The 12,590-nt window shown below is 51.3% G+C and overlaps 1 protein-coding gene across 2 annotated transcripts; it reads left to right on the forward strand.

Moving 5' to 3' along the window:
• The first annotated feature begins 3,289 nt into the window (after window positions 1-3,289).
• On the forward strand, window positions 3,290-12,561 carry LOC114484086 (lipolysis-stimulated lipoprotein receptor-like). Of its 2 annotated transcripts, none has more exons than XM_055079117.1 (4): window positions 3,290-3,632; window positions 4,812-5,156; window positions 10,480-10,599; window positions 12,088-12,561. In XM_055079117.1, the coding sequence occupies exons 1-4, from the start codon at window positions 3,350-3,352 to the stop codon at window positions 12,279-12,281; spliced, it is 942 nt and encodes a 313-aa protein (XP_054935092.1). In that variant the 5' UTR covers window positions 3,290-3,349; the 3' UTR covers window positions 12,282-12,561. The 2 variants fall into 2 exon arrangements, with proteins under 2 accessions (XP_054935092.1, XP_028333988.2); XM_028478187.2 differs by having other exon boundaries at window positions 12,056-12,179.
• Window positions 12,562-12,590: the final 29 nt, after the last annotated feature.

Below are 12,590 nucleotides of genomic sequence, written 5' to 3' on the forward strand. Positions count from 1 at the left end.
TGATCCTACATATAGGAAATCAAAAAGAATCCACTAATAAGCAAACTCAGCAAAGTTGCAGGGTACAAGATTAACACTGAAAAATCCATTGTGTTGCTATACACCAACATTGAACAATACCAAGAGGAAATTAAGAGAACAATTTCATTTTACAATCACATCCAAAAGAATTAAATACTTACGAAGAAATCTAACCAAGTAGGTGAAAGACTTGTATGCTGAAGCTACAAAAGATTGCTAACGAAAATTAAAGAATATCTAAGTAAATGGAAAGACATTCTGTGCTCATGAATAGAAAGACTTAAAATTGTTATGATGTCAATACCACCCCAGCAATCTGCAGATTCAACACAGTGCCTACCAAACTTCCAACAGCCTTTTTCAAAGAAATGGAAGCAAATCTTTCATATAGAATTGCACTGGGTCTTGAACAGCCAAAACAATCTTGAAAAAGAAGAATAAAGTTGAAGGACTCACACTTCCCAACTTCAAATTTACTACAAAGCTACAGTAATTAAAACAATATGGTACTGGCATAAGGGTAGACATATAGACCAATGTAATAGAATAGAAAACCGAGAAATAAACCCTTACATATACGGTCAATTGATTATTTTTTTTTTTTCTCGGCCCACATGTCCCGGCGCGGCCCCGGTCAATTGATTTTTGACAAGGGTGTCAAGATCAATTAGTGGGTAAAGGACAGTCTTCTCAACAAATGGTGATGGAAAAACTGGATAACCACATACAAAAGAATTAAGTTGGACCCTTACCTTACACCATATATAAAAAATAACTCAAAATTGATCAAAGACCTAACTTAAGAGCTAAAACTATTAAACTCTTAGAAGAAAACACTGGAGAAAATCTTTATGACCCTGGATATGGCAACATTTTCATAGATATGATACCAAAGTCACAGGCAACAAAAGAAAAAATAGATAAACTGAGCTTCACCCAATTAAGAACGTTTGTGAATCAAAGGACACTATCAAGAAAGTGAAAAGACAATCGACAGGACAGGAAAAAATATTTGCAAACTATATATCTGACGAGGGATTAATATTCAGAATATAAAAAGAACTACAATTCAACAGCAGAGAACAAAACAACGCAATTCAACAATGGGCAAACGTTTCATGAGACAGTTCTCCAAAGAAGATACACAAATGGCCGAGAAGTAGATGAAAAGATGCTCAATATCATTAGTCATTAGGGAAATGCAAATCAAAACCCTGATGAGATGCCACTTCACACCAACTAAGATGGCTATAATCAAGCAAACAGAAAAAAAGTGTTGGTGAGGTGTGAACCCTTGTGCATTGCTGGTGGGAATACAAAAGGTGCATCGATATGGAAAACAATTAGGCAATTCCTCAAGTTTAAAACTAGAACTACAATATGACCTAGTAATTCCACTCCTAGGTGTATATCCAAAAGGAATGAAAACAAGTATCTGTACACCAATGTTCACAGCAGCGTTATTTACAATAACTAAAAGGTGGAAACAACTCAAGTATCTAACAGATAAATGGATACACGTAATGTGGTATATACATAAAATGAAATACTATTTCAGCCATAAAAAGGACAGACATTTTGATTGCTATATATGCTACAATGTGGATGGACCTTGAAAACATGTGTAGTGAAATAAGCCAGACACAGAAGACAAATGTCATATGATTCCACTTGAATGAGGTTCCGAGAATAGGCAATTTGATAGAGAAAGAAAGTAGAAAAGAGGTTACCACGTGCTGGGGGCAGGTGGGAATGGGGAATTATTGTTTAATAAGTACAGAGTCTATACTGGGGATGATGAAAAAGATTAGATAGTGGTGATGAGTACACAACCATGTGAATGTAATTACTGCCGCTGAATTGTATACTTGCAAATGGTTAAAATGATTACTATTATGGTATGTATACTTTACCACAACAAAAAAGTGTGTGTGAGGGGTGGGGGGGTGGGGGGGGATGTGACCTGGTTGAAATTTTATAAAAAGTGGTCAGGGAGGGTGTCACTGCAAAGATGACCTTTAAGTAAAGCCCTAAAGGAGGGGAGGATCAGGCGGCCATCTGAGGGACGGGTGTTCCCGCAGAGGAAGTAGTGAGGGCAAGGGGCCTGAAGTGAGAGGGTGAGAGGCACATTCCCGAACGCTGAGTTGGCCAGTTGAGTAAGCCAGGGGGACAGTGGTGACGTCAGAGAGGGATCAGGCCACTTTCCACTATCTTGATTTCTGCTGGGAGGGGGAGACACGGGAAGGTTTTGAGCAGAGGTGCATGATCCAACTTGGATTTTAACAGGATGCAGTCGAACAAAACATCCCTGGGTACGTAACCCGCCAGCCAGTAACCAGTTTGCGACCTCCGGGGAGACTCCTCAGAAGCTCCCAGAGTTCCCCAGGATGCACTTCCCCTAGCCGCCATAGGGGGACAGCAGAGCCGCGTAGAGAGTCTCGCGTTCCGGGTGCCTGGCCTCGCCCCACCCCGCCCTCGACGCAGGTGGCCCCAATCCCTACAAATCCTTAGGCGGAAACCTTCCCTAGTCCCGCGCCTCCGCTCGGCCCCTTTAAGAGCCATAGTTTCCGGAGGCTAGACCTGGGGCGATGAACGCCGGGGGGGCAAACCAAAAGTTAGGAATTGCGGGGGGGTGCGGACAGTCGGAGAAAACTTCCAAAGTAGAATTACAACTTTTCTTGGGCCCCGTTCCCTCGGGCATCCCTAAGGAGGCAGACTTCCTTTCCGAAAACTTCGCTTGGTTCTTTATATCACCTAAGTGGAAGGCGCGAGAAGACCGGATCGCCTCAGTCCGGCCGAACGCGAGGACCCCGAGGGCTAGCGGAAAGGTTAGGCGCTAAGATCAAGCCTCTTCCAGCCCAAGGCTCGCTTAGACTTGCCCATCCCCGCAGGGTGTACCTAGGCGGGTCCATCGCCAGGTGGGGAGAGGGGTGTGGGCAGAGAGGGGACAGGTGCGCGGCGGCGCCCGCCTCCCTCAACAGGTGAATCACCCCAGTTGAGTCTCGATTCTAGGTGATTCACACCCCGCTCAGCATGACCTGAGCAGGAGGGGGCCGGACGGGATGCTTACTCTGCAGGCGCCCTCCCGGCAGGCTGGTCACTTGGTTCCGGCCCTTGGGGCCGGAGCGCACCTGGGTCAGCCCACTTCCGGGGAGGGAGGTGGAGGAGCCCCTCCCCACCGCCCACCCCCTAGCCCTGCCTTGTGTTCTCACCCTGTGTACCTGGGCCGATCCATTCCCCAGAGCCACGGGGGGTGGAGTGGCTCGGAGATCCACAGTGGGTCAAGCAAGTTTCTCCCCGAAAGCTGGAAGCGTGCTCTTCGTCCACGATGTTTCCTCTAGTTAAAATCCTAGAACAGGGTGGGCTTGGAATAGGAACAAGGAACGGAAGCAGGAAGGGGCGGAGCAGGCACCCCTCCCAGTCTTGGTGCGCGCCGTGCCCCCTACCCTCCGGGTACCTGGGAGGGGACGCGCGGGGCCGACGCGCCCAGACCGCCGAGATGGCGCCTTTGGCCCGCCGGCTTTTATGGGGGCGGCTGGGCTCCTGCCCGGCCACCCCCTGCTGGGGCACGGTCGTCTTCGTGTGGCTCTTTCTCAGCACCTTGTGGACAGGTACGGAGAGCGGGGCCCCTGGTGCCGCGGAACGGCGGGAGGGCACTGTAGAATGGCGATGGATGGAGTTCTACACTGCCCAGGAGGCAGGAGAACTGGGGGAGGGGGAGCGCAGAGACTACGACCTCCTGATTCCCAAGGTCTCCGGAGATCCCTTGTGTGCCAGAGAGGAATTCTCTGTTGGTGCCTGAGAGCTCTCCCCCGCCCTTGTTCAGAGATAACAGGAAGTGAAACTCCCGGGACTGCGAATCCCGGAGCGGCAAGGAGAACGGGACCCTTTGTGGGGTAGGGGTGAAGGACCACCGATCACTGGGAAAGGCCGGGATGAGGACTCGGTAGCCCGCCGAGATTTCTAAGTCTTGGGGTAGCGGGGAGAAGGCACTTGAGGGTTGGAGTAGACGATTCCTAGGGGGAGAGATCAAGAAACAGCGCCCAGGCATTGGGTGGGTGCGGTATTGGAAACTCCCCACCCCCCAACCCAACCACGTCCGAAGTATCTGTGGGTAAGAATCTGGTGGAAGGGGCTCACGGACTTGTTTGGAAACCATCTTCTGCTGGATCTGATGTTTGTCTGGGTGGGGGTATCAGCGGTGCTTTATTTTTCAGCAGGCGCTTTGGGCGTGTTCATTTGAGATGGTTTGGGGTGGGGTGAGGTGGGAGGCTGGTGGAGACATTACAGGGAGGCTTTAACTATTGTATGCAAAGCAGTCCAAACAACTCCAAAATTCCCCCCTCCAAATTCACAGAACCCGGAGTAACTTGGAACACTTGGTGGTTGTTTTTGAAGGGGGGCCTTGAGCACTGTGGGCTCTGTGGGGGGCCATTTGGGCTTGCCTGCACAGGCCACAGAGAGGCCCTTTCCATGACAGAATGGCCAAGGGAAGAGGGGGCAGGGGCGGTTCTGAGGCCACACTCTGGGAAGAGGGGTGGACAGGATGTTCCAAGGAATCTGGCCATGTGACCTCGCACTGGCCACTTCAGCCCTCTGGGTCTGTAAAATGGGCATGATTATGAGAGCTACCTCACCGGTCTTGGGGATTAAGGAACAATGTGTGCCAGGCACTCTGTAAAACCGTACACTTGTAAATGTCAAGCTGGTGACAAGTCATGTTGCTCCTTCCTGCTGAAGCACCTCCTTGAGCTCACAGCGGTCCCTCTGCTGACTCTCCTTGTCCTCAGCCCCTGCCAGCGCCATCCAGGTGACTGTGTCAGACCCCTACCACGTGGTGATCCTATTCCAACCCGTGACCCTGCCCTGCACCTACCAGTCGACCATGACCCCCACGGCACCCATCGTGATCTGGAAGTACAAGTCTTTCTGCCGGGACCGCCTCGCTGACGCCTTCTCCCCAGCCAGTGTTGACAACCAGCTGAACGCCCAGCTGGCGGCTGGTAACCCAGGCTACAACCCCTACGTGGAGTGCCAGGACAGCGTGCGCACCGTCAGGGTTGTGGCCACCAAACAGGGCAATGCCGTGACCCTGGGAGACTACTACCAGGGCCGGAGGATCACCATCACAGGAAGTACGTGGGGTGGGGAGGGGGGAGGCAGGGGATGGGCTGGGGCTGGGTTGGGTGGTGGCGCCGGCTTCCTCATGCCCAACCTGGAGTCCCCACCTGGAAGCTCGTCAGCGCCAGTGTCTGAAAGGATTGACAGAGGGGGGGATCCTTCCTTTTACCCATCCGTCCATCTCTTTATTTAATAGCAAAGATTTATTGAGCACCTAACATATACCAGGCACCGTTTGAGGCCTTGGATATACAGCAGTAAACAAAATCATCAAATCCCTTCCCTCCTGGAGCTTGAATTCCAGTGAGGGAGACAAATAAGATAAACACAACACATACTATCAAGTCCTTGAAGATAAAGAAAAGTGGGTAATGGAGAGAGAGGCAGGGGTTCTATAATAATACTAGTAATATCATCAATAATAAGTAGAATTTATATAAGTAACAACTCATAAAGAGCCTCCTGTGTACCAGGCTCTAATCCAGGTTGACATGGATTAACTCATTTAGACCACAAAAATTGTGTGGGTAGATTCTGTTATTGTCATTTTACAAAGACCCAGAGAGGTCAAGTGACTTGCACAAGGTCCCACAGCTGGTGGGATTCTAAGTCAGACACTTTGGGTCTAGTCTTCAAGCTAGTAACCCCTTTGCTTGCCCAGGGAGTTCAGCAAAGAACTCACTTAGGAGGTAACAGGAGTGAACTGAAGGGGTGAGGGATTTTAATGGAGAAAGCCTACAACTTGCCAGGTGCTTTATGCCCACATTTTACACTCAGGACAGCTGATGCACAGAGAGATAAAGTGGCTTGTCTTGGTGCACAGCCAGTAAAGGGCTGGAGCTGGGATTTGAACTCAGGCAGCCCTGAGAACCCTTGTCCTTCACCATAATGCTAGCTGCTGATAGGAGGTGCCTGTTGGAACCAGGTAAAGGGCAGTGGGGAAGCCGTTCATTCATTCATCTATTTATTTGGTATTTATGGGACATCTTCTAAGTGCCAGAAGCTATGGTAACCAGTGCTGGGGCTACAGGGGTGATCAGGTCAGCCAAGATCCCTGTCCTCAAGGAGGTGATGTTCTCGTGGGATGAGACAGGCAACAAACAAGCAGATAAAGAAAGAGTAAGAGAATTTCAGAGAGTCCTGCAAAGTGCTACGAAGAAAACAGACCTGGGTGACATGTGATAATGACTCAGGGCTCACCCCTTAAAAACCGCTGCAAATGTGATTTGAAGAGGAACTGGGACTGCGCCCTAAAGAATCTAGCCGGCAGAGAGGAGGGTGATGGGCAGCAGTGGGTGAGGGATGAAGGCTCACCTGCTTCAACAAGGATTAGAGTTTCAATCATGGGCATGGGGGCAGAGGAGGGAAGGGGGCATCCCTTTGCAGACTCCCAAGAGACCAGGCCTTGGAGCACACTCCTTCCCACCCTCTGTCTAGACCATGGGCAGGGACCCAGCGTGTCAGTCTTGTTTTGGGGAGGGACTGGCCCTGCTGGCTCTGAATTTCCAGGGGCAGCGAGCCCGAAGCATCCTGCTGTTCTTGTGGATAAACGGCTTCTTGCGGGTTCAACCTGTGTAGGCCCCTACCCCATAATCCAGGGACTTCTCCAGCCTGGACCAGGTTATGACCAGACAGCCCTGTCAGGACAGCTCCAGTCCTGAGAGTGCCCTTGAAGGCTGGCTGGAATTGTGCCCCGTTTGCTGAGTCCAGAAATCAAGTGACCTTCAGGCTCTATCTGGGGCAGATTCTTCCTGCTCCAGAGGCCCCACAGGCCCAGGTCTTTCAAGTTGCCTTGACCTGGGCCCATGTTTGATATAGGCCATGATTTGTAAACATCCATTGTGTGTATGTCCTTTCAGGAAGCCCAGTAGCCATGGGAGCTTCCTCCATTTCAGCTTTGAGGATGGAGAAAAGCAGAGTTCCCTTTGGAATTCCTAGGGTCACCAAACGCCCAGGTTTTTAAAAAAACATTATTTATTTATTATTTATTAATTTATTTATTTATTTTGGCTGTGTTGGGTCTTCGTTTCTGTGTGAGGGCGCTCTCTAGTTGTGGCAAGCGGGGGCCACTCTTCATCGTGGTGCACGGGCCTCTCACTATCGCGGCCTCTTGTTGCGGAGCACAGGCTCCAGACGTGCAGGCTCAGTAGTTGTGGCGCACGGGCCCAGTTGCTCCGCGGCATGTGGCATCCTCCCAGCCAGGGCTCGAACCCGCGTCCCCTGCATTGGCAGGCCGATTCTCAACCACTGCGCCACCAGGGAAGCCCCGGCCCAGGTTTTAAAAGTGAAAGTCGTCCTGGGAAAACCAGAGCGGTGTCCCTCAGCTTGGGTGGGTCCCACTTCCCCTTCCGTTCTTTCGTCCTTTGGGTGATGTGGGCGCCTGGATTGGGGCCCTGTTTCTACCTCTTCAGGCTGCTTGGGGCCCATGTGCCCCCCACTCAGTAGCGATGGACCTGAGAGCTCATGGGACCCCCTTGAGATCACCAGGGCCGCCTCTGCTGTGTGCAGATGAGGAATCAGAGGCCCAGGGAAGTGGAGGAAAGCCCAGCTCCTGTTTCCAAGTGGAGACCCGGCATTTTCTCCTTGCACCTAAAACAATTAGAGCAATGCCCAGCCCAGGTGATGTCAGGACCAGACATAGACTGGGAACAGGGTGCGCCTTGCAGGAAGGAGGTGGGCCCAGGCCTTAGAACTGATCAAAAGAAGCCGGAAAGTGGTATTTTTCATGGGTTTTGAAAACATTCTGCAGGCCAAACAAAACACATTGAGATCCAGATCCGGCCCACAGGAGCCCAGAGTTTAGCTTCTGGCCTAGGAGCTCTTGCTGGCTTAGGGGCTGCCTTCCCACCCACCTCCGGCTTTAGGCAGGGCCCTGCTCTTGGGTTCTGGTTTTGGAGAGGCATTTTTAGAGTCTGATTTAAAGATACAATTGGAAAAAATGATGGGCCAAGAGGGTGTTAGGAGGAGGTGGAGGATTTGGGAGAATGTAGGTTAGAGTTTTAGGATGATTCCGTGAAAGAACATATGCAGAGGGACCCAGCACATAGTAAGAGATCAATAACTGGGTGCTGGATACGTGACCACGAAGAGGAGTGTCTGCGCCCAAGGTCACCCTACCTTTCAGGTCACTTAAACTCCGCACGGTCCCCACCTCTACAACAGAGGCACTTCCTTTCTGCCTTCTATACTGCTGTCACCATCTGATCCTCGATATGTTTAACTTTTTTATTTGTCTCTCTTTCCCAGTTAGGATCTGAGCCATGTAAGGGCAGGGGTTCATACCTGTTCTCTATAGCAGTGGTTCTCAAACATGTGGGTTTTAGGGCCTCTTTACACTCTTAATTATTGAGGTCCTCAAAGAGCTTTGTTTTTACAGCTAGAAAACTGAGAAGATAAAAAAAAAATTTTAATGATGATAATAAACTCTATAGATTAGTATAAATAACATACTTTTATGAAAAAATAACCATATTTTCTTAATGAAAAGCTTTAATGAAAATGTATGGCATTGCTTTTATATTTTTGCACATGTCCTTAAAGTCTGGCTGAATAGAAGCTGGATTCTCAAAGCTGCTTCTGCATTCAGTGTATTGTGATAACACACATGTAGCCTCTGGAAAGCTCCACAGTACACTCATGAGATTAAGTGAAGATGGCAAATATCTTACGATTATTATGAAAATAACTTTGACCTCAGGGATCCCCTGCAAAGGTCTTGGGGAACCCTAGGTCCCACAGATCGCACTTTGAGAACTGTTGCTCTTTCTTTAGTACACCAGTGCCATTTTACTGCCTGGAACATCATCAGATGCATTTAGCAATCGTGTGTCACATATCGAATGACTGTATCAAGCGCCTATTCGAATATAGCCACATGCCCAGAACACTAAGGAAGGTCAGCATGAGGAGGGAAGGGCTTCATTTCCAGATCCTGGCCAGGCCCTGGAGGACTCAGCAGTGACCAAGACAGACCAGGTTCTGCTTGCCTGGAGCCCGCTTTCTCCTGGGGATGGGATCATGGCCAGTAAGCCCCTAAGCTGGCTGATATAATTAGGCAGTCTGGCAGGGGAGCTGTGCCAGCAGGATGGAACCAGCCCTCTGAGGGTCTGAGAACACAGAGCCAGGCAGAGGGAACGCAGGCTGAGGCAGTTGTGAGCCCAGCACATGGGGGGACAGTGAGGCAGCCAGTGCGTCTGGAGTCTAGTGAGTGAAGGAGAGTCGGGGGGATGAGGCTGGTGTGGTGACCAGTGGCCGTGTCACTGCAAGGGCCTTGTGGGCCAGGGTAAGGCATTTGGAATGGTGTAGATAGACACTGAGAGGAGGTTTTTCTATGGATGTGAGGTCTTCCTTCCAAAGAATGAAGGAGCCTCCGGTTCTTTCATTCCTTTGGCAGTTGACTGATGCCCAGGTGCTGTGGACTGGGGCGCACGCAGTGGCTGCCCTCAGAACTGTCCTAGGGAAGGGCAGGGGGGTCCGTGGGGCAAGGTGGTAGGCAGGTCCGAGGGAGCCAGAGAGCCAGAGCAGCTGGGGAGAAAGGCTGTGGGCCTCTGGGGGTGCTGTCTCTGGCCTGTTCCTACCTCCCGTCCTCCAGGGGCCTAAGGTGGAGTTGCCCTGCGAGCCCTACCTCACACCCTGTCCCGCCCTGGTGAATGGCTGGAGGGATTTAACTAATTAGGGCCTGAGGAGCAGAGAGGAAACCGGATGTGCCGAAACACTTTATTTTCTGGTGTAATTAACAGGCTCCTTGACCGGGGCTGCTTCATGGAGCATCCCCAAGCCCTGGGCCTGACCTGGAAGCGGGGTGCTGATGGTGGCTGGAGGACGAGGGAACTGGTCTAAGTCTCTCCCTCACATCTCCGCCTTCTCATGCCTGGGTGACTCCTGATTCCTGGAATCTGGCCTGTTTATCTTTGCCTCCTTATCCAGGACCCAGGCCCCTGGGTCGGCACTAGGCTCAGTGGTGGGTCGTGTCTCGGGGAGTCGACTTTTGCTTTGGGACATGGGACAGAGGAAGGCGTAAGTCTGAAGTGCTGGCTCTGGAGTCCCAGCCCCACCACCCCAGTTTTTGCCACAATTGTACAGCTAGCTCATCAGTAATTTCACCAGACCTCTTTTCTCTGCAAGACAGGGAAGATAACAGCGCCACCTGACAGCCTTCTTGAAATTCCCCGCGTTAAGTGTTTAGAACCGAGCCTAAGAAGTAGAGCGCCCTTGGTATGAGTGATTCAATTTTCACTCGTCTGTCTGCAGCCCCCTTCCCCACGTGCTCAGGGCAGGGGCTGCAGGCATCAGGCACCTCTCCCCCGAGGTGCCCTCACAAGTCTCCTCCTGACGCAGATGCTGACCTGACCTTTGACCAGACAGCCTGGGGGGACAGCGGTGTGTACTACTGCTCTGTGGTCTCAGCCCAGGACCTCCAGGGGAACAACGAGGCCTACGCAGAGCTCATCGTCCTCGGTGAGTGGGCTGGGCCCTGAGGGACGGGGTCGGGGGCTTCTTCTGCCACTGCTGTATCTCTGCTCTCTGCCCTCTGGCTCACTCTCTGGGCTCTGTCGCCTGCTCTGTTCTCCCCTCACAGCACCACCAGTCACTTGGGGTTTTTTGTACCCTGCGCCCCAGGCAGGGTAGGGACCCCTCGCCCGCCGCAACATTTCAAATAAGCCAGAGCCAAACTAAGAGTGGAGAGAAATGCGGACTCTGCCTCTTCCCAGTCTCAGTTTTTAAAAATACAGAAACGGTTAGAGTTGATGGGCAGTGAGCGAGGAGGGTTGATGGCGTATATAATTGAGAGGAGGCTTCTGCCCCACCCCCAGGGCCACCTCTCACCCCGGAGTCCCTTGCTAGAGCGCAGGAACCTGGCCCTCTGTCCTGCTGGGATGGCGCTGTGTGGCTTGCATAGTTAGTGTTCCCCTTAAGCTCGGCTGCCTCTACAAGCTCAGGGGCAGGCTGGGGTACCCGCCAGCAGCCCCTGCCCGGCTGTGAGGCCCCCCCTACCATGTGTGGAAGGGATGCTGCCGTTAGCCAGATGCTCTGTTCTCAGCCGACACATACAGTCTCGCGTGGTGTGTGCTATATGTGACATGTTGCCAGGTCTCACATTGCCATCATCACATGCATGATGCAAGGTAACGTGTGCACGAGCACATGATGGGGGAGCACGCTCCAGGGTGCTCAGATCATGCAACAGAGTTCATGTCTGGGTGACAGAATGCATGCACCAGTGACCCAGAGAACTCTGTGTGTTCTTTGGTAAAATGCATAATCTACATCGGCATGTCTCAAGTTTACACTCTAAAAGATTACTGAGGATCTCAAAGAAGTTTTGGTTAAGTTTCTGTGGGTTATATTTATAGTTGTTTAACATATTAGAAATTGAATCTGGCACACAAGCACACAATCGATTACCATCAGAGCAAATGACATCATCACGTGTGATGGAGCCTGTGGAAAGCTCCCCCGCCTGCACCTCTACTGGCGAAGGAGAGTGAGAAGGGCAAACAATGGCTTAGTGTTATCAGGAGAGTGGCTTGGCCTCCCAGACAGGACCACGCTTTGGGAACCGCTGGTTTATATGCTAGAACCTTCTTCTGGGGGCATGTGGCATGGGGTGCTGAGCTCTGGATAGAGCTTTGTTGGTGTACAGCCAGGTGTGCAGATGCCCCTGAGATACAGCACTCGTGGGGCACAGAGTGCCGGCCGGCACCTAAAGGAGACACTAGCTATGCCATGAAACTTGCGTAGGGGACCCTGGTGGGCAGAGAACCAGGGCCATACTGTGACTTATGGGTTGTAGGCACTTTCGCCTTCAAGGGCCTCTTCCTCTGGATTAAAAAAAAAAATTATATTTTATGATGTGTTGTTATAAAGACAAGTCATTGTTATATATTCAGTATTGTCGTATTTTTTTCTTCAGATTTTAAAATAAAACATTTTCATGGGCCCTAGCATTACTGTGCCTCTTGTGCCTGGTGGAACAGGGACTGCCCCTCTCACCTGGGATGGAACGCTTTGGGGCGATAGGACCTGTGTGTGTGGAAGAGATGGAGTCCCAAACTGAGGTCGATCCTTCAGAACCCATGGGATATATCCTGGAACCCTTCTGGGCAATAGAATCCCCCGTGGCGGGAGAGAGTGAGTGAATTACGTGGTGGAAATCTTCTGGAAAACAGCACCCACATAGGATGGGGGGATGGGGGCAGGAACCACATGCTAGGACCCTCCTAGTCCACCGACCCCACCTCTTCTGCAGGGCATACCTCCACCCTGATGACCCTGGAGCTGGGCTTCAGGGCAGGGGCAGCATAATCTGTCTTTCTTTTGTCCCTCCAGGCAGGACCTCTGGGGTGGCTGAGCTCTTACCCGGTTTTCAGGCGGGGCCCATGGAAGGTAGGGGGGGTGGAGTCCCCCATGCACCACTTACCGCTTCTGTCCAGGTACTCTCCCCCGCC

This window comes from Physeter macrocephalus, chromosome 17, assembly GCF_002837175.3.
Source record: "Physeter macrocephalus isolate SW-GA chromosome 17, ASM283717v5, whole genome shotgun sequence".
NCBI lineage: Eukaryota > Metazoa > Chordata > Mammalia > Artiodactyla > Physeteridae > Physeter > Physeter macrocephalus.